At 50.2% G+C, this 25,921-nt stretch overlaps 1 protein-coding gene across 2 annotated transcripts in view; it reads left to right on the top strand.

Moving 5' to 3' along the window:
• The first annotated feature begins 1,079 nt into the window (after positions 1 to 1,079).
• CABLES1 (Cdk5 and Abl enzyme substrate 1) overlaps positions 1,080 to 25,921 on the top strand; it is a 109,502-nt gene continuing 84,660 nt past the window's right edge. Inside the window, exon 1 of one of the 2 annotated variants that reach the window (XM_045065444.1) lies at positions 1,080 to 2,432. In XM_045065444.1, coding sequence (XP_044921379.1) covers positions 1,579 to 2,432 — 854 coding nt within the window. In that variant the 5' untranslated portion in view covers positions 1,080 to 1,578. The remainder of the gene's footprint in view (positions 2,433 to 25,921) is intronic. The other variant, XM_013051260.2, reaches the window with a different exon arrangement.

Genomic DNA, 25,921 nt, shown 5'->3' on the forward strand with positions numbered 1-25,921 from the left:
TGTAGAGTTACCCATTAGTTCCAGAGCTAAATTTAAACCTTTAATTAAATTAATCCCCTGATGGTAAACACATTGCTTCTCCCTCAGAAAAGTGTAGAGAGGTGTCTTAGATGGCGCTGAGCTTAATCAAGTGTGACAATTGTCCCTTACTACATTTAGTATGTCACCCAAACCGCACAGGGAAACTGGTACACGTTTCTCAGGTCGGTCCTGGTGCCCCCAAGCCCCCCACCCTCCTCAGCCAACACAGGCATTTGGTGGGGCTGGAGCTCCGAGGTACAGCATGCCAACTGCTCCCGAACGATCTTCCAATCCTTGGGCAGGGACCCGTCTTAAGAGAAGATAGGGTAAGTGCCAAACGGATGTTTATGAAATAAATGACAGAAAGTAATCATACTGTTCCCAGTTTATATGGGATAAACCGAGATCATAATCCACAAATTGTGCAAGGTGACAAGGGGGAAAGGGTATGAGGCCATCATGGCTTTTCTCGGTCTTCATAGAGTAAAAGTTGACGTTGGCCTTTGCTAAGAGAGAGATGAAAAGTGACGGCACCATCAGACGGGGATGTGTAAATCAGTCTGCCCACACAGAGGACGTTCAAGCACGCCTGGGCTCTTACTCACGGAGGGGCGTGCATTTATCTCAAGGGGCTGCGCCCTCGGCCTGCGAATGAATGAGACACAACTGTTAAGGGTTAAGCGGCAGCTTTGAGGTGGGACTATTCACAGACAGGGTTGTGGACCTGCCCGTGTTAACTATTAACCAGGACCTATTTCTCAGGGCCCAACGGCGGCGCGGGGTCCAGTTGAGGAGCTCGTGGGCCAGATCTCAGCGTTCTTCCAAGTAACTATCCTGCAGACCCACAACTCTCCCGGGGCCACATCCTTAAGCCGCGCGACTCCGGGGTTCTGCTGGCACCCCCAATTCCCAGTGCGGGCGCGGCGGCGAAACGTGCTCGCCTTCCTTAGCTGGCTCCCGCGCGCCCTGGGAGCCACCAGCTCCCCGCAGGAAGCTCGGGCTACCTGGACCGCCAGCAAGATTCGCCCGCCCCGCCACTCGCTCGGCTTTCCCTTCCTCCTCCTCTTCCTCCTCCTCCGGCCCCGCGGCTCCCGCCGCCTGCCTCGGCGGCCGCCGCCTGCGGCTTTGTTTTCCTCCCAGGTTTCATTCCCCACACGTGATACTGTGTTATTGCAAAGAGCGCTTCGTAGCGCGAGCGCAGGGCGCGCGCACCTATAAATACGGGCTCCCGGGCCGAGCGGCTGGAGTCCGCAGGGGCGGGCAGGGCCCGGGACCCGGCTATTTGCGGCGGGTCGGCCAGCCGGCCAGCCAGCGAGCAAGCGAGCGAGCGAGCAAGCGAGCAAGCGAGCCGCGCGCGTGGGCCGGGGCGGCGGCGTCCCCGGCCGCAGCACCGAGGGGCGAGCATGGCCCGCCCGCGGGGGGGCCGGGCCGCCGCGCACGCCGCCCGCGCCCCGCGCCCTGCCCAGCCCGGGTCACCGGCGCTCGCGCTCGCCGCTTAGCACTCCGGCGCCTCTCGCTTCTCCCGGCAGCGCGGAAATATCGCCGCAGACGGACACAATGGCGGCGACTGCCGCCACCGCCGGCACGGCCGCCTGCAGCAGCAGCAACAGCAACAGCAGCAGCCGCAGCAGCAGCGCCGGCACCGACGCCGCGGGCACCAGCGGATTGCAGCAGCCGCCGCCGCAGCCCCAGCCCGCGGCCGCCGCGCCGGCCCAGCCGCCGCCGCCCGAGCCCCCCAGGAAGCCGCGCATGGACCCGCGGCGCCGCCAGGCTGCCCTCTCCTTCCTCACCAACATCTCGCTGGACGGCCGGCCGCCGTTGCAGGACGAGGGGTGGGGCGGCGGCGAGGAGAGCGGCGCGGCCAAGCCGGGCGCCGGCAGCGCCTGCGGCGCGAGGACTCGGCTCAGCCTGATCGCCGCCGCCGAGCGGGGCGGCTGCAACGCGCTCGCCGCGGCGGGCACGGCGGCGGCGGCTGCAGCCGGATGGGGCCCCTGCCTCCCGCAGCCCTCGCCGCTGCTACCCCTGGTCCCCGGCGGCCACGTTGCGGGGCCCGGCCCCGGGACGACCCGGGGCTTCGTGAGCCCCCTGGGCGCGGGCCGGGCGTCGGGGGAGCAGTTACAGCCGCCCCGGCCAGCGCCTCTCGCCTACTGCGCTCCGCCGCAGCTGCCCGACGGGCCCGGGAACGCCGGGCAGGAGGAGTTGGAGGAGGACGATGCCTTTTTCAGCGTGCAGGTGCCGGCGGCCGCCTTTTTAGGCTCCGGGACCCCCGGGAGTGGGAGCGGCAGTCGGGGTCGCCTCAACTCGTTCACTCAGGGAATCCTGCCCATCGCCTTCTCCAGGCAGACTTCGCAGAACTACTGCTCTCTGGAACAGCCGGGCCAGGGGGCCTTGGAACAGTTGCAGAGGTCCCGGTGAGTAGGCAGGACGCGACGCGCGCCTAACCCCAGGTTCCTCCCGGCAGGCGCCTGTCCGCGGGACACGGGTCGCGCCCACCTTCCCGCGCCCTGCGGGATCCCTGGGCTTCTGGCCCAAATTCCAAACCACGAGGGCACGCAAAAGAGGAACTGTGTGTTCACAGGTGTGTGCTTGAGCCCGCCTTTCTCAGAGCAGAAGCATCACGCTTCACGCTGAGTCCGGACTTGGGAGTTGCAGGAGCCCATTAAAAAGCCGCCCCCAAACCTCCCATTGCAAGGGGAGATCATGAACTTCTAGAAATCCTTTCCAGGTCCAGAGGCGCGCTCTCCCCACGCCAGGCAAGACCTGGCGGGGCGCAAAGTCCAGCGGTGGGTCCGTCCGGCCCGCGGAGTGGCGCGTGTGAGCCTGAGCTTCTGGAAGACGCGGGGTGAATCCCTCCTGAGGGGAGTTACTGCCTATCCTCAGAGGGTCCCTCGTCCCAGGAAAACTTGGCGTTTTCCTTTTGCTTTCCTAAGAAATGGAAAATTCTTATATTTCCTTGCACCGGGCTTTGGAGTTTGGGCAGAGGGAGGAAATAGGGCTTGAGGATTTTTTTTTCTACCATTCCAAGATGAATTCGTTAGAATTAGTTACAAGCTTGTATTTGCCAGCTTCAGTCCTCTGCAGGTTTTATGCATCTTAGCAAAAATCTGAAATGTTGGACATATGCTCATTTTGGCGGACATAGCTAGAGTTCGTCAACATATGTTCACAGGACAGTTGGGAATTAGCTCTGTGTCAGAAGCCGGACCAGAGTTTGGAAAAGAACCTGTGTGGGGAGTAGGGGAGAAATACAGGCCTGTTTCCTGGGAGGGAGTGTCCTCCCTTGTTTGCTAATAAGGCCTCCTAACCTCTGGGGTCTCCATTTCCCCTTCTGAAATGAAAACATTTCGCAGACCTCAAGATGAGAAAGAATATTTTCTGTTATAGCCGCTCTCCTGTACTGCTCTTCTGAAATCTCAGACATTTTTTTCTGCCCCAAGTAAGAAGGTGGTCCTGTTGGAAAACTTCACTTCCTCCCCCAACGGGCAGATGGGGAAAAACAAGCCAGTCTCCTCCAGAAATTTGCTCTGAGTCTCCTTCCCCAAAGGGTGAAATCATGAGCCTGCCTGGTGTGTAGCCTCACGGTGTGATTGCACATGGGCTGCGGGGAGGGGTGTGGAACAGGGAGGTAGCCTCGTGATTGCACAGATGAATGAGAGATGCTGAGCACAGGTGACTGGCCCTGGCATTTCTGGTCCGAGCATGCATCTATCCGTTAGCGGGCAAGTGCACAGGAGGGGAATCCCTTCCTTTCTGGGCGACTGTTGCGTGCTCAGCAGTTTCTGGGCAGCTCGCTGTTACCACTGGCTCATAGTGACTCTATAGTTTGAGTGTTAGCCCAGCCAGGCCAGAGGGTCATGACAGGAGTTGTAATAAACATACATGTTATTCTAAGCCAGTGTGCTGGGCTGGTCTGTGTCTCATGGTGGACAGATGTGTTCCTGTGCAAAAAGCAGCTGGAGATCAGATTACCTCACACTTTGTCTCCAAGAATCTCATTGCAGGAGATATGAAAGATCTTCTGTGTTACTGTTTCTTTTAAGATTTTATTTTTAAGTTTTCTCTACACCCAGCATGGGGCTGGAACTTAGAACCCTGAGATCAAGAGTTACATGGTCCACCGACTGAGCCAGCCAGTCGCCCCTGTGTTATTTCTGATCCAAAGAGTAGCCAGAATTGGATCTCCAGTTTTATAAATATGAACTCCTTGTATGTTTTATGGAGTTCCCCCCAACCCCCCAGCACACACGTTAGGATGAGTCAGTCAATTGAAGATGCTTCCTGACAGTCAAATTCGTCTTACTACTTAGGAATTATCCCTATCTGGCAACTTGATAGAGGCTTTTTTTTTTTTCTTCTTATTACAGCTGTCAACAGAAACAGCATGAGATTTAGCTTACAGAGAAGAGGTGAATGGGTAAAATAGGGATTTAAGAAAGGCCTTGAAGAGCCTAGCTTGTCTACAGCTGTTGGAGTGGTCATGAACTTGAAATATTCTAGGACGCTTTGTTTCTGACACCATGCTGCGTTTGGGAATTTTGTCAGAAGCGTGCTGCCTTTATGACCACTAACAAGTACTTTGACCTGCCTAGACGGTGTGAGGTAGAGTACAAGCTCATCTGAATAGGGCCCATGGCCAATTTTCAGGAATCCCAGGTGTGCCTCCCTTTAAGAAACCGCCGGGCCAGTATGGTTCTGTATACTACTTCATGGTTGTTCTCTTGGGATGTCCTTTTTAAATCAAATTATACCTTCCATGCATATATCTCTTACTATTTAAGGAATTCCTTAGAACCTTGCTGTTCAAAAGGGTGGGCTTTGGGAACCTGAGCTTCACCAGAGTTCTTAGAAATGCACACTCTTTGGTCCTACTCCAGATTACTTGAGTGCCGATCAGCTTTTTTTTTTTTTTTTTTAAAGAGACTTTATTTATTTGACAGATCATAAGTAGGCGGGGGGGGGGGGGGGGGGGAGCAGGCTCCCTGCTGAGCAGAGAGCCAGATGCGAGGCTCAATCCCAGGACCCTGGGATCACAACCCGAGCTGAAAGGAAGAAGCTTTAACCCCCTGAGCCACCCAGGCACCCCGCAAATTGGCATTTTTAACAAGAACCCCAGATGATTCATATACAAATGAAAGCTTGGAAGGCATTGCCATCGTTAATCTGAAATCTGCCTTTTATGATGAACTTGAGATCTCCTAGATTGGGTTTGTTAAGAATACATAAAATCAGAATTTCTCAATCTGAAACCGTGAAATGTCCTGTGTTATTTCCGTCTGCCCACTGGTAAAATCACAGTCACTGCTCCGACTTCTAGACCTTGAAATAAGTCAGTTTCTGGGCCCAGGCACCATTTCTGCGCCCTGGGCTGGACATTTGACCTACATCTCGTTGAATCTGCATAGGCACATCTGTGTGTAGGTGGTTTCCCAGAGCCAGTGCTGCCAAGATGGGAACCCAGACCTGGGACATCCGAGGCTGCCATCTTTTCCTCTGCCACTCAGCTGTGTGGTTATGCCTTGCATGTGGTAGGCCCTAGAACAATTTTGGAGCTGTGGGCTGGAAATGTTTGTCTGGGATACAGCAGGCCAGTCCTACTGGTGTGATTCTCTACTCTTTAGTCACCCCCCTCCCCCATTTAACCTTTGTTTGGACCCCTGCTGCTTCTGCTACTGTCTCCTTTGGAGCGTCTGGGGAACCCAGTCCTGTGGGCCTGGGCGTCTTCCCAGCCTGATGGACAAAGCTCCAGTCCTGGGAAGCCAGCGTGCTGGGGTTCGCTCTCTGGCTAGGTGTCAGAGGTGGGAAGCCAACAAGATGCCTTCTAGCTTGATACCCTGTTGTGTGCTTGCTTGGGTGGTGCCAGCTGCCTGGGGAAGGTGTTAATAGGTGAAAGGGAGTGTAAATTTATAAGGTGTGTTTTAAGGCTTCTTTTCACTTTAGACATCTCCTCTCCGGCTGCAGCCACCAGCAATCCTGGCTGCTCCACTTCCTTGAGCTTCTGAATGGCAGACAGATGCCCAGAAGCACAAGAGTCGAGCCCAGCTGAACCAGTGTGAGCCATCAGGCCTGCTTGAGGACCCTGCATGGTGACCAGGGAATTAATTTAAAAATACACAAGGGCATTCCTTCTTAGAGCACCTGCATTAGCATTGTGCCTTGTGGATGGAGAGTTCATTCGTACATGGAAAGAGAGCCGCCGTGCAAAAGAACTCCCAAGTCTTGGGTTCAAATCTTGAAGCCACTGTGAGACCCTGGGCAAGTTAATCAGCCTTTTTGGGTCTGAATTCCCCTAGAGAGCCGGAGGTGGGGGCTGTGTCTTGGGCCCTTTCAAGTGTGAACTGGGCTTACATCACTAAGGGCTGAGGGCTGCCTCTGAGGAGGCATACCCCCCCCCACCGCCTTATATCCGGGCTTCTCAAATGTAAATGTAAATGTATTTAGAATCCCCTGGGACCTTGGGGGAAAAAGTGGGAAAATTCTGATCCTGCAGGTCCAGGAGAGCCTGGATTCTGCATTTCCAACAGCTTCCTGCAAATGCAAATGCAAATGGACAGCCTTTTGAGGAGGAAGCCTTGACTGGCTGCTAGGATTGTTCCAATTAGTAAGAGCGAGGAAACCAGGTCTCCTCTCGCACTTGTGAAATAATGTGCTCAAGGTCACTCTGCCGGCTCGGGCAGGGCTCAGGCTGCTTGAGCTGACCACCTCTCCCTCTCTGCCTTGCCCCTCTTCGGTTGAATGTCAAGGTGCTGTATCCACAGTCCCTGCCTTCACTGAAAAGAAAACGTGGTGACCAGGAGGTCTACAGCCAGAGTAAGAGAGGGGACATGGATGTTTTCTCTCAGCTTGTCACCTCCTTGTTTTGGGACCTGAGGCAAGTCGCCACCCCGTGTTCCTGTTGTAAGCCACCTGACCCATCTGGGTTTTAGAAATCCAGACAGGACTTTGATCTCCTCCAGCAATCAGCAAACCCGGGTTATTGTTGAACCATCTTTCCAGCAGCATGAATGACGGAGACCAAAGGTGCAGTCCCAGGCAGGCTCGGCCCTGGTCAGGACGCTTACCCAAGACTCAGCAGAGGCCGTGCCTTGCCAGGGACTGAGGTCAGTGGCCCAAGGTTCACCCGCTGCCCTCCCCTTTGCACTCAACAAGCCTGTAATGTTGTGGGCGAACTCAGAAAGGGAAATAAATCGGAAGCCTGCTCACCGCTGGCAAGGGCCCAGAAAGGGCAGCTAGTTCAAGTCTGACCTTTTGCCCTTTGGAAAGTGGGTGGGGGATCCGCAGCATGGCTCTATACCCTGTCCCCACAGCGGGCCTGAGGAGCTCCGCCTGCATGGACTTTTTCCCAATGGAAGGAGAGCTGTTTGGTGGCGCGGGGGAGGGACTTGGTACTAGGTAGCCTTTCAAGCAGATTGGGAAGGAAAACGGGGTGAGGCCCGGTGAGGTGTCATGGTGTGAATCAGGAATGCCAGTCAGCACTTGGCAGCTCTGGATTCTGGGCCAGCCCCTGCCAGGCCTGCTCACTCTGGACAGGTCATTTTCTACCTTTATGGACTTAAAGGGCTGGGATAGGTGAGCTGCCAACTCTTCCTGGCATGGGGCTCTGAGCGGCTCAGTCATGGGCCTGCTGCTGAGGACGGGGCGTGTTTAGCTCAGGTCCGGTGGATCACCTAGCCTTAGAGTAGGATGTGGAAGTGGCACTGAGTTGGTCCCCTGTGGCTCCAGTTGGCGGGACGTGTTCTGATGAATGAAGGACTGAGTGGGTTTCCCCTGGTTTCGGAGAGAACTTTCCAAACACCCTCAGCTGTGCTCCTTCTGGCAGTGAAGGTGTGATAACTGGACTGGCCACTTTCAGAGGCCTTCCATGCTGGAAGCCAGCCACTGCCTCGTGAGTTGGTCAGTCCCCAACCAATACCACCCCATTGAGAAAGAGGTCTGTGCTGACCTTCTCTCTTGCTCAGGGGCCTTCAGGTTGGCAAAGCTCTTTGTAGACCTTGATTCCAGCCCCCTAACAACATGGAGGGGCAGGAATCCAAGGCCACAGAGTGAGCAGAGGGTGACTTGAGGTACTTTGAGGTAGAGGAAATTCTGGGTTGGGGACTTACCGTCTTGTGTCATTTATTCAACAAACGTTGAATATTGACTCTCATTGGTGAGGTGCCTGTGGGCTAGTCATGGGAGGTAGGGACATAAAGGGAGGTCCCTGTCTGTTGGGAGATATAAATAGCAAATGGACCAGTCTTTCCAGTGATAAGTGCTCGGTTAGAGGTGCACGTGTTGTTTTGGGCCCCCATCAAGGTGGGAACACTATGACCTCCCCTGTGGGACCTGGCTCAGTGCCTTGACACAGTATTTGTATTTACCAAATATGTGCCAAGCATTATTTGAAGCTCTTAATGAAGATTAAGCAAGTTTATACTTACAAATGCCCTGAGACAACACTACTGCATCACCCTCTTTCTGAAGCAGAGGGTCCCAGAGCCTTTACGGGGGCTGGGTTCAAATGCAGGGACTCAGTCGAAGGACTCCTGGGTGGCTCAGGCCCGACTGGCCTCCTGAGCTCGTCTCAGCCACATCTGGCTGCCGCTGGCTTCCCATTGCTGTATCTGTGCTTCTGCTGGTCTACTGCATGGGGCCAGGAAAAAGCGGGACCCAGCCTGAGCCGGGCCCTGCCGTCACCCACTGTGGCCCAGCCCTTCCACTGCCATTGTGGTGAGGCCGTCATCCATGAAATGGGAACAGTACTGCCTCCCTCCTGGGTGTGTTTTCTGTTTGGACCTGCTGTGTCTTCTCCCTTTGTATCCCTTTCCCCCGACTCGGGGGGTCGGCCAACTGCTGCCCACGGGCTGTTTTTCATAACATCTGGGAAACCGCCACACCCGATTTTTCTTTTCTTTTCTTTTCTTTCTTTCTTTTTTTTTTTTTTTTTTTAAGATTTTATTTATTTATTTGACAGATCACAAGTAGTCAGAGAGGGGGAAGTAGGCTCCCCCCTGAACTGAGAGCCCTATGGGGGGCTCCATCCCAGGACCCTGGGACCATGACCTCAGTGGAAAGCAGAGGCCCAACCCACTGAGCCACCCAGGCGTCCCCACCTGTTTGTTTCTGTATTGTCTTTGGCTGCCCTGGGCTGTAGGAACCCCAGTGAGCAGCTGTGGCAGAGAGCATGGTCCCAAAGCCTAAGCTAGTTCTTCTCTGGCTCCTTACAGGAGACATGTGCGACCCCCCCCTGCCCCAGCCCAGCCCTCCGAACCCTGGAGGTGTGCACTGGTGTCGCCCTGTCCTGTTCCCGCACCCCTCCCCCCAACTCTCCTTGTCCTGGGGGCTCCTGGCTTTTGTTTGGGCCTGCCCACTCCTTCTCCCCCTGGCTGGTAGAAGGAACTTTCTGAAACCCACATCTGACCTTGTCCCACTTTAAATTCCTTGTATTTCACGTGTGGCCACCTTGTGGCAACCACTGCAAACCGCCGGCCCCCCCAACCGTGTCCTCCCCCTCCCCCACCTGTCATGTCCAGGCCTGTGGATTTTCCACTGAGCGCTGAGGGCTGTGGCACTCAACAGGCTTCCCTAGGGGAAGGTCCCTACTCCCCTCCCACCAGATGCTCCTTCCTTTCTGACCCATCACCCCACAGAGCCCTCACGTTTGGCACTGAGCACCCTCTCGGGGCCTTGACTTTCTTCTTTCCCAGTGCGTACGGGCCCTGACCCCTCCCTGGTTGTTGGCCCTTTGCGGGCTGGTTGGTGATGATCTGGGGCTGGTTCTCAGCAGAGTGGAGCAGCTCCCTCTACAGAGCACCCACAGAACCAAGCTAAACCCGCATTCCCTGACTGTTAGTAGGGAAATTTGATCCCAAGACACTGGCAAAACCGCTTGAAATCCTGCAGGATACCTTGGTCTTCAAGGTAACGATAATCCTGGTACCCCCCCCCCAGCCTTTTAGGTCTTGTCTTTTCATGCTGGGGGCACCCCCAACCCGTTATTTAGTAAAACAACCTCACCGCCTCTTCCTCAGTTCGGCAATAAGGAACCTCCCCATTGGATATTTCTGTCCCCGTCCTGGGGGTGAGACAGGTTCAGGGAGTATAAATTGTACCCCTAACCCCACCCACCCCTGTCTGCCTCTCCCCTTCCCTGGGGAGAGGAGGGAACATGTATGGAGTTCTGAGTGCCTTCCAAAGTCCTGTGTGCTTTACATGCATCGTTTTGTTTCAATAATGCAGCATATAGCTATCCATCTTAGAGTTATGGAGGCAGTGGCTTGGAGAGGGGTAAAGGGAACTTGGCCGAAGGCCCAGCTGGGATCTAGAGCTAGGATTTGAACTCTGGTTTGTAAGTGGGTTTCTGTTAGAGCCGGGTGTGTGATAGTTGGCTCCTACAGAGGTGGTTAGAACAACCAACGGGAATCTGAGCCGGTTGATAGCCTGAAATCAGTCCTGATATCAGGGAATATTTAGACCCTGGGAATCAGTCACCTCTGCCAGTGGGGGGGTGATTCTTCTTTTTTTCCACCCCCTCTAGAGAGCTGGTTTACCAGCATATCATTTGGTTCCATTCTCCCCTTGGGGGGCTGTGCACAATGTCACCATCAGGGGAAGAGTATTGAAAACCAGAGTTTTTTTGTGTGTTTGTTTTGTTTTGTTTTTATAGAAGAATCCGCTACTTCACATAATGTTGTAAATGTCCCCAAAGTTCACCACCACTCACTTTCCACCTCAGAAAAAGATCAGACCCCCCTTATATTTCAGCCTATGTACAATTTAAAAACCAGGCTTTTCACAGGCACTGTGGAGCTTGAACAGACCGTTTTGTATTACGTGTAGGAATCACAAAAGTATTAGCTGTTATTCTTTTTCACAAACTATGTGATGCTGTATTTTTATTTTTGTTTGGTTTTTAAAAGCCTCCAAAAACATATAATCAATCAGAGTTCCCTGGGTTTCTTTTCCCCCTTTTTGTTTGTGTTGTTAGCATTTTGGATAATTGCACACTAGTTTATATTTAACAGGGTTATCATTAATGTGGCTTGGAGTTCATTGCTGCACATTTAGTTATGAAGACTAAAAAGCTTGCAAGGCGGCACATGCAAATGTCAGAAGTTTAGGACTTGGAATCTTGTGATAATATGTGTGTGCGTGAGAGGGTCTGGTTCTGTGCTTGATTTAAAGGCCAGGGCGTTCACATACCTACGTTCAACCCCACGATAGATGACCAACCATTCAAGAAGAGAGTAGTAAAATACTGAGAATGCCGGAGATGCCTAGCACACGGAGTTTTATTTTAAAGCACTTTACTCGTTAACCCAGTGATTTGTAAAACCAACGCTTATAACCCACTATCTGCTTTGATGGTCTTAGGAAGAGCGTGGGGGAACGTCAGGGACCGGAAGACAGTTTTGCTGGAGGACAGACATTGGCATGTTAGGGGACAGATGGTTGATGTGGTGTTGAAAGGTGGTTCTCCTTAAGTACTGCGTTTAATGAGTTGAATAAAGTTTGCTTTTGGAGGGGGAACAGTGAAGGAAGAAGATGAAGGTCCAGGGTCATGTGTGGGGGAGTCATTGAGGGACTCGATTTACCCATCACCAAACAAAACACCTGATGACAGAAGTTCTTTCTGCTGCTTTCGGGCTCTGCGGTTTATAGAACGTTTTTGTATAGATTATTTCATCAGGTCGTTTCAAAAAAGGCAGTGCATTCGCCATTTTATTGACTAGGAAGCTCAGACTAAGAGGAACGAAGAGGTCCGTGGACGTGAACTGTGGGTGTGACAGACCCGGAATTTTGTCTTCAGTATGTTGAAGTACAAAGAAATATTGTGCCATAGTTTTTGGCCGGCCAGCGCCTCTCAGCAGGCAGGATGCTGATTTCCACGTGATAAGCTCTGGGGCAGGCCCAAGAAGGCTGGTTGTGGAAAATTTCCCCAGTAACCTCTTGCCTCCCCAGTCAGAGTTCCTGCGTCCCCGCCCCTGGCGGTAGGGCCTCCTCCTCAGCTAATTGGGTGAACAGATTCAAGACTGGAAAGACCAGCTTTGGAGTCAGAAGGCTCTGCTACATAGGGCGCTTTCAGGCGCCTCATTTAACCCCTTTGAACCTCAACATCCTCATCTGTAGAATGGGGGGATAATAATGTCTGCCTTTTTTAGAGTGTTGCCAGGCCTGACGTAAGAATGAAGCATGAAGCACCTCGCAGAGGTTTGGCCCTCCTTGGTAGCTGATCTGTCTCATAATAGCCGTGAAGTCCAAGTTGCCTGCGCTTTACGCGATCTGTTGAGAAACTTGACGGGGTCCGCTAAGATCATCTGGCGCGGAGTGGTGGAGCTTATGCTATGGTACACCGAACAGAAGATTTGCTGCATTGTTTTCATTTCATAACTAGTAGTAAAGTAAAATCAGAGCGGTGAAGGGAAACAATGCGCCTGCCTTTCGGCCCCGACTTTCGCCTCTATTTGCACTGGAGACTTGACAATTTCCATTGCCAAAATAAAGGTCTCAGGGACGGGGAAGCAAGGAGGGCTGAATTCACATGTTCAGCATTGTACACTTGGCTCTGCAGGGTGGTGAGGTGTGGAGGGCAACAGCTGGTCTGGCCCACACGCCGGCACGTGGAAGACGCTGCCCCAGGGCGCACGTGGGACTGCTGCCTCCAAAGACAATTCTAGAAGACGTACCTTTGCTCGCTCCCTTTGCAGAAGCCACAACCCTCCTTCCAGGGTTTGTGGGTGTTGTCTGCCGGCCTCCTTTTCTAAGCAGGATATCCCCCTCGAGGGTGAGGGACCTTGGGGCACACCTCGGGCCCCTGTGATCATGACCATGAATTCCGTTGTATGCTCCTCTGGTGTCTTGGCCTCCCCCTCTTCCCATCACTGTTCAAAGGTCCCTTTGCATGTGGCCCTCACCTCCTGTCTTTGAACAGAGTTAGAGCTGGGGCTTTCTCCAGGGCTCCCAGCGTGGCTTGGCTTTGGGCTGGCGGCGGCGCATGCCTCTCCGTGTGCCGGATTGTTCACACGCCTTCGTGTGAACAGTCAAGTGGCTTCTTTGTTCACAGATGCGTGGGGCCAGCGCCTGCCTTCCAGGAGAGAAGTAGAGCCCAAGGTAGCTGGGCTCCTGGGTAGCAAGAGAGGTCAGGTCCACTGTTGCTGCCGTGGGCGCGGGCAGGTGATGGCTTGGTTCACTGGGTGCTGAACTGTGGATGGGAGCTTCATTTCAGAGCAAGGACAGAGGCTTCTGAGTAGGGCAAGTCTGACCTCTGGAGGCAGGTCAGATGGAGGAGGAGGACCCTAGGAGGACCTGCCTTGTGGTTTTCATCCTTTGGCATCCTCGTTGTCCCTTGAGAAAGACGAACGTGTGCGTGTCCAAAATGTTCACTTTGAGGGAGTTCCTCTACGTTTACACATGCAGAATTTTTGGAAGAGTGTCCGGAGGTTTGTGGAGGCTGGAAGTCTTCTCCCCAAGGTGGGGATATGGGTGACAAAGCTGGTGTAGGGGTCCCAGAGGGAGGTGGGGGCCTGAATGCAGAGGCAACCCTGGGGCCTCTGACGGTCCCAGACACGTGATGCTAGCTTGTCATGGTGGCCTGGATTGAGGGCATGCCCCTCAGGGGAAGCATTACCTGTAATCTCTGAAGTCCCTTGGGTCACCCACCTCTGCAGCCCTCGAGGTATGTCCCCTGACATTCAGGTCCATATGGGGCCCCAGAATGGTGATCTTATTTGGAAATAGGGCCTTTGCCGCTGTAGTCACGTCAGAACTACTGGAGTAGGGTGGGCCCTGAAGCCAGGGGCTGGTGTCTTCAGAAGAAGGCCGTGTCAACACAGCCAAGAGACCGAGAGGAGAACACCAGGAAAGATGGAAACGGAGACTGAGCAGTGTATCTGTGAGCCAAGGCATTGCCAGCAAGCACCAGAAGCGGAAAGACGCAGGGAAGGATGCGCCCCTAGAGCCTGCAGACGCCCAGATTTCGAACATCTAGCTGGTCTCCCGAACTGTGAGAGAATCAAGTTCTGATTTTTGAAGCTGCCCAGCTTGCATTAAGGTGTTATGGCGGCCCCAGGAAACACAGGCCTGGTGGTGTCGCGGTGTTAGACTTGGATCCGGTTCTCCACCCGCTGTGGACCAGCCTTTCTCTCCCTGGCCAGTGGGAAAGGACAGAAATCCCAATGCACAGCCTGAAGGCGTGTCTGTAGGTGGCCTGGGCTCTGTGGAATTTGGAGTTGGGGGGGCGGGACCTAAACTCTTGTGGTGAACAATTCTGTTTTTGTCCAGTTCTTTGTCACAGCGGTAGACCAGTCGTTCTCATGAATGTGGTCCCTGACCTGGAACACAGGCATCACCTAGAAACTCATTAGAAATATGCAGTTTTCCAGGCCACGCCCAACCAGTGTGAATCAGGAATTCTGGAGGCTGGGACTAGCCATCTGTCCCCGAAGGCCCTTGAGGTGCCTCTGGGGTCCACGCAAGTTTGGGAACAGTGTTGTCACTGCGGACAAAGCCTGTTGTGTCTCCGGCTTTATTGCACCTCCGGGGAGATGTAAACAGTGTCTGGTGTTATGTGACGTATTTTCATTTTGCTTCAACACATTAATCCAAGTGCGAATCAGTGGAAGTTCTCTCCTGATGTGGGGCTCTGCTGAGGGCCTGGGTGATTCAGGTATGAGGCTGCTTGTGACTGTTTAGGCTTATCCTTTTCTGCATACCCCCCCCCCCATCTATCCTGTGAGCTAGACATGCCTCTGAGGGCTCCCTCCCGCATCAGTCTTCCCTGCCTCCCTCAGCATTTCACAGTTCCCTCTATTTGCAGATCTTAGCTGTTTGCTTGAATATTCCAACAGGCGTGTTGGGAGCGTTCTGTCACATGCCAGGGACTGGGGTGACCTATCTGTAGGATCATAAGTAACTTTTTTGAGTGAAGATGCATTCATTTTCCTTTTCCCTCCGACATGGAGAAGGCTATTTCTGCTTGGAGACTATCTCAAGTTACATGCTCGTTCCCAAGTTCTTTGGCCTAAAAATTCTAATAATTACTTTTTTTTTTTTTTAAAGATTTTATTTATTTATTTGACAGAGAGAAATCACAAGTAGATGGAGAGGTAGGCAGAGAGAGAGAGAGAGAGGAAAGCAGGCTCCCTGCCAAGCAGAGAGCCCGATGCGGGACTCGATCCCAGGACCCTGAGATCATGACCTGAGCCGAAGGCAGCGGCTTAACCCACTGAGCCACCCAGGCGCCCTAATAATTACTTTTTAAGGTAAATGGTTGAGCATATTAATTCCAAAAAAGAAAAAATACTGTACCTCAGATTTTATTCATTTAATTTTAGTTAAAGACCTATCGTTTCTTTTTATTAAAGAAAAAATATCCTTGAGAGAGATCGTAAGACTTTCCAAGCAATTTCTGGTTCAGCTTGCGCACATTTACAGTTTGTTACCAGGTGCTGAGGTCCCAGTGATCTGGAATGTGGAGGGTGAGGATATGTTCTCCAGGAGAAAAGGAGACGCCAGTCACAAATCTGCAAGATTGGTCGTCTGCAGTAGCTAAACAGGGACACAGGGTAGGGGTGACATCATACTTGTCCACGACTCAGAGTAAGGCCGTGATGCTGTGTCAGTATTTTAGCGCCGTTGTGTCTTTTTCTTGTTTTATTGGTGGTTTTTCATCCTAAGGCATGATTATGGAACACTGACATCCTGAGCTCTGGAGCCATATGGAAATCGCTTCACATCCCAGATCTGCCATTTCCTGGGTGTGACCTTGGGCAGATTCTGTAATCCCCGTGGAGCTCAGCACTCCTCTATAAAGAGGACGGAAACAGCCTGTAATAATCAGACACCTCATGGCATGACTGCCAAGATTAAATCCAGTGATTTCTGTAGAGCTCTTAGCACAGTGCCTGGCATTTATAGTTAGATCTTGGTAAATACCCAATGTGATCCTTGCATCCCTTATACTCTGCTGGTACTCTGCATGTCTTAGAGGGGCTGACATCACCCTGTAAATGAGGGAACTGAAGTCTAGGGAGCTTGCTTTTCCCGCCAAGTCACGTAGAGTTTGGGATCCTCTCTCACCCGGAAGACCATACTTCTGCAACAATGCTTTATTGCCTTTGACACGTGCATTGTTTCAACCCAACAAGTTTTGTGGCCCTTGCTGAGTGAAAGGCATTTTGCCTGAGGATCCGGTGATGGTTCTTGGCATGTGCACTGTTCGACGCTTTCACTGTCTAAGATGATACACTGATGTTCCTGTCCTTTACTGATTCAGCCTGTTTGCCTCTGGATGTGTCAGTGCAGCTGTGTGTGAATAGAGTGACCACACCAGACTTTTTTTTTTTTTCTTTTAAAGATTTTATTCATTTATTCGACAGAGAGAGATCACAAGCAGGCAGAGCAGCAGGCAGAGAGAGAGAAGGGAAAGCAGGCTCCCTGCTGCACAGAGAGCTCCATGCGGGGCTCGATCCCAGGAACCTGGCTGGCATCATGACCTGAGCCGAAGGCAGAGGCTTTAACCCACCCACCCAGGTGCCCCCACACCAGACTTTTTTATTCCGCCCTGTTTGCTCCAAAGGCAAGTGAATAATTGAGGCCAGGCAGATTGGAAGAGACGGGAATGATATATTTCAATCTGGTCACCCAATCTAGATATATACCCTCCCTGCAAGCTGCATTTCACAGAGCTGGAAAGAATTTAGCCTGTAGAGCTTATTAAGAGGTGTGACATTCGTAATGTGTGACTCTAGTTCTTTCGGAGCCAGGAAAATAAAAGTCAAGACTGGAATATAAGGAAATGGATAAGATACGTGCAGGCTGGTGAAATCTGGGTAAAAAAAAAAAAAAAAGAAAGAAAGAAAAAGAATATTTACACGGGAGTTCAGCTTTGATTTTATATTGTCACAAATTGTTACCAGATGCCTGCGTTTCAGACAGACTCGCGAGCTGATCCGAGAGTGTGAGTTGGAAAACAAATCACTTTGCCATTTGGAATGCTGATTGATATTTTAGAAGTTTCCTTTTGTTTTCAAAGGGAAAATAATGCATATTCCAGGCCTAGCAAACAGAACTTTTATAAATGGCAATTAACAGAAGATGCCCAAGGGAGGAAGTCTCCAGTTTCTTTTTATAACCCTGGCAAAAGTAATTGAGGTGACATTTTATTAACATTGGCATCTCCCACTCGTGCTGGGAGCTAGCTCAGCCTTGTCTAACCGTGTCCAGAGCTAGTAGTTTTGTTTCCATTCTCTTCAACCTCAGGTCAGAGGAGAGGGCACAAGAACACTTCTGTCTGGGGCGGCTGGCCTCATGTGGTCTCCATGTGGCAGGACCCCAGGCTCATGGGGTGGCTTGTACATTTTCCCCTATGGTTTAAAAAAAAAAAAAAAAGGTAGCTTTTAGTTTTGGGTCTTAAGTTTGGACTCAGCAGTGTTCCCTTCTCCTCCAGGCTGTTTTTCTTGCTGGTATTTGAATGACTCATAAAATGAAATCTTGAAAGGCTGGACACCTCTGCCATGTTCCCTGAGTGCTTTCTAAAAGGCACTGCTGTTGGGGCATGTGGGTGGCTCAGTCGGTTAAGCATCTGCCTTCAGCTCAAATCATGATCTCCAGGTCCTAGGATCTAGACCCACATAGAGCTCCCTGTTCAGCGGGGAGCCGGCTTCTCCCTCTCCCTCTGCCGCTTCCCCTGCTTCTGCTCTGTCTCTCTCAAATGAATAAATAAAATATTTAGTCTATGTGCTGCTGAAGCAAGCACTAAATAAAATCTTCAAAAAAAAAAGAGAAAAAAGGTGCTGCTGTGTAAGAGGATATGCTGATTTTCCCATTTCGAGTTGTTGGAGAGTTGCCGGGATGATTGGGAGAGCGGAGTCTGTATTCTGGCTCCACACCTTGGAGGCTGTCAGACTCTGGTGAGAATCACTCTCTGAGGCTGAGTCTGGAAAAGAGAAATAGCAGACCCCGGGTGGTTGGAGGATTGCAGGACTGGAGTGGAGTGAGGTCACCCCATGGCCTCCAGATGAGCCTTGGTATTTCCTACAGGGGCCAAGCTGTATAGACTTTCAGATGGACTAGCTGGGACCTTGCAGAGGCCCAGAGAGGGGAGGCTGCCGTGCACTCCTGTATGGTGCAGTGAAAGGATGGGAGCCCTTGCCCTTGCACACTGGGGCTGATGCTGGACAAAGGCTTCTCAGCTATGGACATAGACCTAGAGGGGGCCAAGACTGGGTGATCCCAGTACTTTTACACTTCTCTTTAGAGCCCAGCATTCTGACTTTGTCCTCCTATGTTAGCTGCCTCTACTCTATGGGGATTAATTTTTAATATCACATTTTTGGCTTATACGGCTGACCCTTGAACAATGTAGGGGTTAAGGGCATTGACTCCCCCACATAGTCAAAAATCTGCATATAATATTAATTAATATAATCAGTACTAGTTATAGTACTAAATATAGTATCCTAAATAATACTATTTAAAGTACTATTACTCCCTAAAAAACTACTAATAGCCTGCTGCTGACCAGAAGCCTTACTGATAGCGTAGTCAATTAACACACATTTTGTATATGTATTATACACCAAATTCTTACAATAAAGTAAGCAAGGGGAAAGAAAATGTTATTAAGAAAATCGTAAGGAAGAGAAAGTAAGTTCATAGCACGGTACTGTTAAAAAAAAAAAAAATCATGTATAAATAGATGACCCTCCCCCCCCCCCCCCCCGAAAGTTCCAACCTGTGTTGTACAAGGGTGGTGCAGTAGTCCTGTCCCGGGAAGTCGTCAGGTCTGGGTGAACGCTGAGTTAGCTGCAGACGCTGACCGCTCAACCGTCACTTGGAAGGGAGGGACAGAGGTGGACTCCTGTGAGTCTCAGGTCACATTTCCATCAATCAGTCAGTATATCACCTTGTTTTCTGTGTGTTTCTGTGTGAAGATACCTTACTTGGTACTAAGTCATTAACACTGAACTCAGAGCTCACACTGAACGAAGCTTCTCTCTCTCATACACGTGTTTCTCCCTTGGGCACCTTGCAGCCGTCTTGCACTTAACACTGAATAGTGCTTCAGTTCTTTGCGGGGCGAGGGGGGAGCGTTTTAAACAGCAGAATCACCAACAAAAATGCAAAAAATGTGGTGCTGAAAGTACTTGGAAATATACTTGTTTATAGTATGAGAGTGGAGACAGGAAGGCAGAGCCTTGCCTTGTTACCTCAGCTCTTTAAAATTTTCCCTGCTCTGCCTCTGCACATGGCCACGAATGATTGCAAAAGCACAGTAAGTATTGATTTTTGGGGGTTACACGTAAATTTTAGCAAGTAAGTGAATTCACAGCTCCAGAATCTGCAAGTAAGGAGAATCGACTATCCTTTTTGCAGGTGTTTATTATAGTGCGTGCTGGATGCTGGATGCTTCCTAAGATGGGGATGTCTTAGAAGGGGTGTTTTTTTCTGTTTTACAAAGGCCTTCCCTGTGTGTTCTTATATTTATTCCCGATAACACCCTTGATAGGGGAAGAGCTGGCTTTACTGTCTTCCCTTTACCGGCAAGGAAACCAAGAACCTGAGAGCTGATGTTACTCAGGGTCCCAGCATCCCAACCGAATCTGAGTTTCTGGCTCTGACACCATTTTCTTCCCACTGTGCTGTGCAGGCAGGCATAGGTGCAAGACAGGATGAGTGCTTCAGCCAGTAGAGTTGGAATGCTGGCATCATATTTTTTTTTTTTTTAAAGATTTTATTTATTTGAGGTAGAGAAAGTACATGAGCCAGAGGGGAGGGGAGAGGGAGAAACAGACTCTCCGCTGAGCAGGGAGCCCGATGTGGAGCTCCATCCCCAAACCCAAAGATCATGACCTGAGCCAAAGGCAGACACTTAACTGACTGAGCTACCCAGGGGTCCCTGCTGACATCATATTCTAATACTGCTTAAAAAGTTACCTTCCTGGGACGGCTGGTTGGCTCAGTCGTTATCCTGGGATTGAGCCTCACCTCGGGCTGCTTGCTCAGTGGGAAGCCTGCTTCTCCCTCTCTCACTCCCCCTGCTTCCCTGTGTTCCCTCTCTCGCTGTGCCTCTCTCTGATGAATGAATACATAAATAAAATCTTCTTTAAAAAAAGTTACCTTCCTGGGATTCCTGGGTGGCTCAGTCGGTTAAGCTTCTGCCTTTGGCTCAGGTCATGATATCAGAGTTGTGGGATCGAGTCCCACGTCGGGCTCCTTGCTCATCGGGGACCCTGCTTCTCCCTCTTTCTGACAAATAAATAAAATTTAAAAAAATTAAAAAATTACCTCTGTAATGATTTCTCTATGAATGGTCTCATTAGATAAAGGTGGCATAGCATTGTGACTAGGAGCATAAATTATGAGGCCAGACTCTACTTGAATCCTGGCTTTGCTACTCACTACCTATGGGACTTGGGGTACTTTATAAGTCAAGTAAAATCTTTTTGATTCTTAGTTTCCTCATTTGTAAAATAAAGGTAGTATTAACACCTGCTGTGTGGGGTTAATGTGAAAATTATGTGAATTAATTCATATTTAGTGCTTCGATCTGTGCCCAGCACACTGTAACTCTGTGTGTTAGCCGTGATTTTCGGCTGGCAGGATAAGTACTCAGGAAATCCGTGTCGAGTCAGTCCACGATGACTCTGAAAATTAGGCAAATGGTAACGTATGGCTGTAATTTTGCACGGCCCAGAGCCAAGAGGAGATTTTGCAATTTTCCAGTCCTTTTGATCCATTGGGGCAACACAGTTCAGACCTGGAAAATCTATTTAGAGCTTTATTTATCCAGTTTGACTGTCAGCAAATCAAACAGACTTTGTCAAGTCTGTGTCATTTTTGGTGAGTGGACAGCTAATCAGATGAGCAAATATTAGTTGGTACCTCCTGGGTGCCAGGGAGCCTGCTGGGTTTAATTGTTCCTGCCCGGGAACATTCAAGTGAGAGAAGAGTAGGTGATGTCACGAGGCTGAGAACTATTAAGGGGTATAAAGAGCACGTTTCCATGTCACCCTACAATCTCCATCTTATAAGCTACCCAAGTGAACTTAAAGCTGCCAGAGTTTTTCTCTCCTCCTTCTGCTTCTCAGCGTTTGGTAGAGATGTTAGTAAAAAGCATTTGTGTGCTCCACAAGGGTGGAGACACACCGTGGGGAGAGTCCCCGCACGGAAGCCATCCCCAGACCCATGAGACCCACATCTTTCTAAACGGCCGCCAGGCCCTTTCCTTGGTAATACCTTTTGGGTCACCTGCAGAAGATGATTGTAAAGGATGTAGCATTATTTCCACATCTGTACAACTACGATATGGTAGTCATTTGGAAAAATTGATTCTTTTTCTTTTCTCTGGAAACCCCAATTTGGTTACTTTCTGCATTTCTCTCCCCCATCCCTACTCCCTGCCCATGGACCCAGGTCTCACAAAATTCATCTTTTCTGGAAGATGCTTCCATCAGGAGCAACGGCATAGGGCCAAGGGCCAATAGACTATGGGAGTGGTGCAGGAGATTTCTGTTTGCTCTCCGGAAATAGGGTTTGGAACTTTGCAGCCCTGGAGGGTGGTGGTGGGGATGGGGGGTGGCGCTTTCTGTTACATGCTTACAAAAAATTGCAGACCATTTCCTGCTACTATCTAATTGTAAGCTTTGCTTTGCTTCTCCTGCTTGCATTCACGATACAAGTTCATATTATAATATAGAGTTCTTTTGCTTGAAAACCCCTATTAAGAGAAAAGGTACCTTTCCTATAAGGAAGTGTTTTATGATGCATTTTAGGTAGACCTTTTACTCTAGAATAGTTCTTCCACTGTACGCATTTTTTTTTTTTTTTTTAATCAGTGAACAAGTGATTCTTTCTTCAAAGTCTGTGTTTACTCAGCCTGAGGCGACGGCGTGAGATAACACTGCTAAATAGATTCCAGTCAGATGATCCTGGGTGTGTGAGTTTATAAAAGACATCTGTTTAAGTTCAAAAATAAATAATTAAAACACAGGCAGAGACAAAAGGTCGTTGCTCCTAGCGAGATTAAAATTAGTCAGCTGTGTTACAGGGGTTCTTTATATTTGTCTCCAAATAATTTGATTTTTTTTTTTTTCATTTTGTTGAAAGATCTGGGTAGAGAAAATGATAAAGGTTTTAACTTTTTTTTTAAAACTCCTTGTCAAGTTAAAATATTCTCACGTGGCAGGTAGTACTCTTTGCTATCTCTGGAGAATTGTAAGTCTTACCTGTAACGGAATTCTTATCACTTTAGGAAATGGCCTGAAATAAGAGAAGATCTCCCAAGCGATTCTCCCAATTCAAAAAGATGTGTTGATTTTTTAAATAGGTGTTTTGGTGATGGAGTACTAGAGTGTTGAATGAGACATAGGAAAAGACAACAGCAAAGTCGTCTTTTGGTTTTCTTTTTTCAGTTTTCCTTCCTTCCCCCTGTGCTGCACCAGGGGCACTGGGGATGTCACACTGCCATGCACTGTCCTGAGTGCCTCAGTGGTGGCCGGTCTGTCCAGCCTATCTGTCCAGCCCACCCTTCCTGTAGGTACCCCTGCTCATCTGCTGTCTGCAGTCAGCGGAGGGCCCGGGATTGAGGGAGGTGCTCCCGGGCATTTCCCCCAGATGGTCCCCAGACATGCTTTGCAGGGGCCCTGTGCCCTATGGGGTCTTCATCCTAACACTTGTCAGTGAAGACCCCTCTTCTTCTTCTTTTTTTTTAAGGTTTTATTTATTTATTTGACACAGAGAGAGAGATCACAAGTAGGCAGAGAGGCAGGCAGAGAGAGAGAGGAGGAAGCAGGCTCCCTGCTGAGCGGAGAGCCCAATGCGGGGCTCTATCCCAGGACCCTGAGATCAGGACCTGAGCAGAAGGCAGAGGCTTATTAACCCGCTGAGCCACCTAGGTGCCCCTTCTTGTTTTTTTTTTTTTTTTTAAGATTTTATTTTTAAGTAATCTCTATACTGGCTGGAACCCCCAGCCCTGAGATCGAGAGTCGCGAGGCTCTGCTCACTGAGTCCCCAGCCATCCCCGTGAGGTGCCCTTCTAAACACCAACTGGCCTGTGGACTGTGATAAAAATTTTGCTTTGAAAAACAGGAAAACAACAACCCAAAGCAAACTCTTACTTCATCTGCTACATTCTGCCTTTGCACTTTCTGATCGAATGCTTCCTCGATGCTTTTTGGGAATCTGTGTGGCAGAAAAGTTGTATCTGCATCGTCTGAGTGTTCAGAATGAGTGACAGAACGTGAGTCATGTCACCTGTCATCCTGTTGCTGCTAACATGCTGGTGTGACTCCTGGGGCGGGGTTCCCTCCGTCTTCTACTCTCCCTGCCCTGTTTGTCGGGTCTGAGCTCTGTGACAGGGACCAGAGTAGCCATAGGCTGCAGACGCAGACTCTGCTCTCACAGGGTTTGAGGACGTGTGCCAGAAAGGTGCCTGCACACGTGTGGCATCATGCTTTCCATGTTTTTGAATTGCTTTTTTCTTTTTCATTTAGGGTGAAAAAAGAACCACATTTGTAAAGTATCAGGAAGACTCTTAAAAAAATAATTGTGATAAATCCTTTGCGAGCCAATTTTTATAATCTAGATAATCACCTCTAATGATTGCTGGGTGTGTTCCGTTCTTTTTAAGCAAGATGTTTTTAGCTCAGAGAGCCAGCTGCTTAATGTCCTGCTGTGCTTCCAAACACTTAGGCAGCATAAGGGAGGCATATACCTGACATTTGTTTTCTTTAGGCTCATTTTTTCAGGAAATGCCTATTGAGTAAACATTTGCGGGGGTGCTGGGCATAGGGAGTTGAACAAAACGTTGTTGGTTCTCACCCTCAGGGAACTTAGAGTTCTGAACAGGATGCAATTAAGAGAAATAAGTAAGTACACACAAATATGGGTATAAGATGTGATGTGTGCCCGAGAAGAATATGTGGGCCATGGACGAGATCAGTGGAGGAGGGAGAACAGCTTCCATCCGGTTGAGTCAAAGAGGGCTTCCTGAAGGAGGTGTCTTCAAGAGCTGGTAGAGAAGTCACCAGTAGGTGGAGTGAAGGAGAGAAAGTTAAGGACAGCAGAGGGGAACACTGACGTGTTCCAAGGCTGTGTGGCTAGGAAGATCCCATTTGGGGGAAGAAGTGAAATGATGCCAGTGTAGCTGAGAATTATGGGGTCAGAGGGGGAGAGATGGGCTAGACTTTTTGTGCCTTGTGCGTTTCCTTAACGAGTTTGTGGTTTCTTCTTAGTGCAGTGGGAGAAACTCAGTGGGTTTGAAGCCCAGAGCATCCAGGTCCAGTTAGTTCACATTGGCTACCCAGGAGAAGGGAGATGAGCCATGGTCAAGCTGGGGAACCAGGGTTCAAGGTTTTTTTCAGAAATATACTGGGCGGTACTTATTGCTGCTTAATGTAGATGTATTGTGGAGGGGAGTTAAAGATGAGTCCTGGGTTTGTGACTTGGCTTCTTGGTACCAGAAACTGAGGCGGGGCAGCTCAGGGGGGACTGGTTTAATAGGAGAAGACGAAGAAGTCGAGTTTGGTGCCTGAAGTCCAAGCCGCCTGTGAGAATGCCATGTGCAGATTTAAGGAAGGCAGACGGGCACACAGGGGCCTGGAGCTCCATAGGGAGGCGGGTTGGTTGTGAAACAGAGACCGGCATCATCCAGCTAGTATTCAAGGTGAGAGGAGAGGGTGGTGGGGGGGTGGATTCACTGGAGCCAGCCTGGAAAGATGACAGTGCGATTAACAGGTTATCAAGTCTGGGTTCTTATCTGGTATGTCATGCTGCCCTTGGGGCTCTGCAGCCAAAGGGGGTGGGGGTGTCATTCACTGTACTGCTTTGGAGGAGCCATGATTGTAAGCAAGTGAAATTGTTTCAGAAACTGTCCTCTGGGGCAGACTCTCCATGGAAGGGTCTATGGGCTCTTTCAGCTCTGTTTGGATATGAAGATGAATTCGGATAGGAACGCTTCATTTCACCTTGCAAGTTAGGGTGAGGCTGTCTCCCTTTAGCCCGTGACTGTGGTGTTGTTGGCCAGCACCCCCCTCCCCCAAGATCGACGCAGGTCAGTGTTATCATCACGATGGCCTGAGGCTGAGTGTGCAGCCTGGTCTCTTGCGGCCCCCACAGCAGCCAGCAGCTCAGGCCAGTGCATGGGCCACGTGTGGGCTCTGTGTTTTCTGGTGTATCTCTTTAAGGATCTATCCCTGTGTGGAGCGGGAATGAGATTCTTTGCCTGCGTTAGGTTGAACGACAGGCCAGCCTCTGCTGTAAGACAGGTGTGATGTCGGAAGGACATGGGTTTCTGTGCATCAGAAATTGCTCCCTGCATCCGTAAACCAAACTGAACAGAGAATGTAAACCCATTTGATGTTACATAACATCGGATTTGCCATCTTAGCCATTTGTAAGGATACAGTTCAGTGATACTAAGTGCATACACATTGTTTCAATCACCAGACCTCTTCATTGTTTTTTAAAAAAATATTTATTCATTTGAGAGAGAGAGAGAGCACAAGCAGGGGGAGAGGCAGAGGGAGAGGGAGAAGCCGACTCCTGCTGAGCAGGGAGTCCAATGCAGGACTTGATCCCAGGACCCTGAGACCATGACCTGAGCCGAAGGCAGGCACTTAACCATCTGAGCCACCCAGGTATCCAGAACCCTTCATCTTATGAGACTCTAACTCTGTACCTATTAAATAACTCCCTGTTGCCCTCCTCCCCCACCCTGAAAAACCACGGTTCCGCTTTCTGTCTCTGAACTCGCTTGTTATAGGTGTCCCATATAAGTGGAATCGTACAGTATTTGTCTTTTTCTTTTCTTTTCTTTTCTTTCTTAATTTCTTTTTTTTTTTTAGCCAGAGAGTAAGAGCAGTGGAGGGGGAGAGGGAGAGGGAAAGAGAGACTCTCAAGCAGGGGCTTGATCTCATGACCCTGA

The sequence above is a fragment of the Mustela putorius genome, unplaced genomic scaffold, assembly GCF_011764305.1.
Source record: "Mustela putorius furo isolate JIRA1106 unplaced genomic scaffold, ASM1176430v1.1 tig00003858_pilon_pilon_pilon, whole genome shotgun sequence".
NCBI classification, from domain to species: domain Eukaryota; kingdom Metazoa; phylum Chordata; class Mammalia; order Carnivora; family Mustelidae; genus Mustela; species Mustela putorius.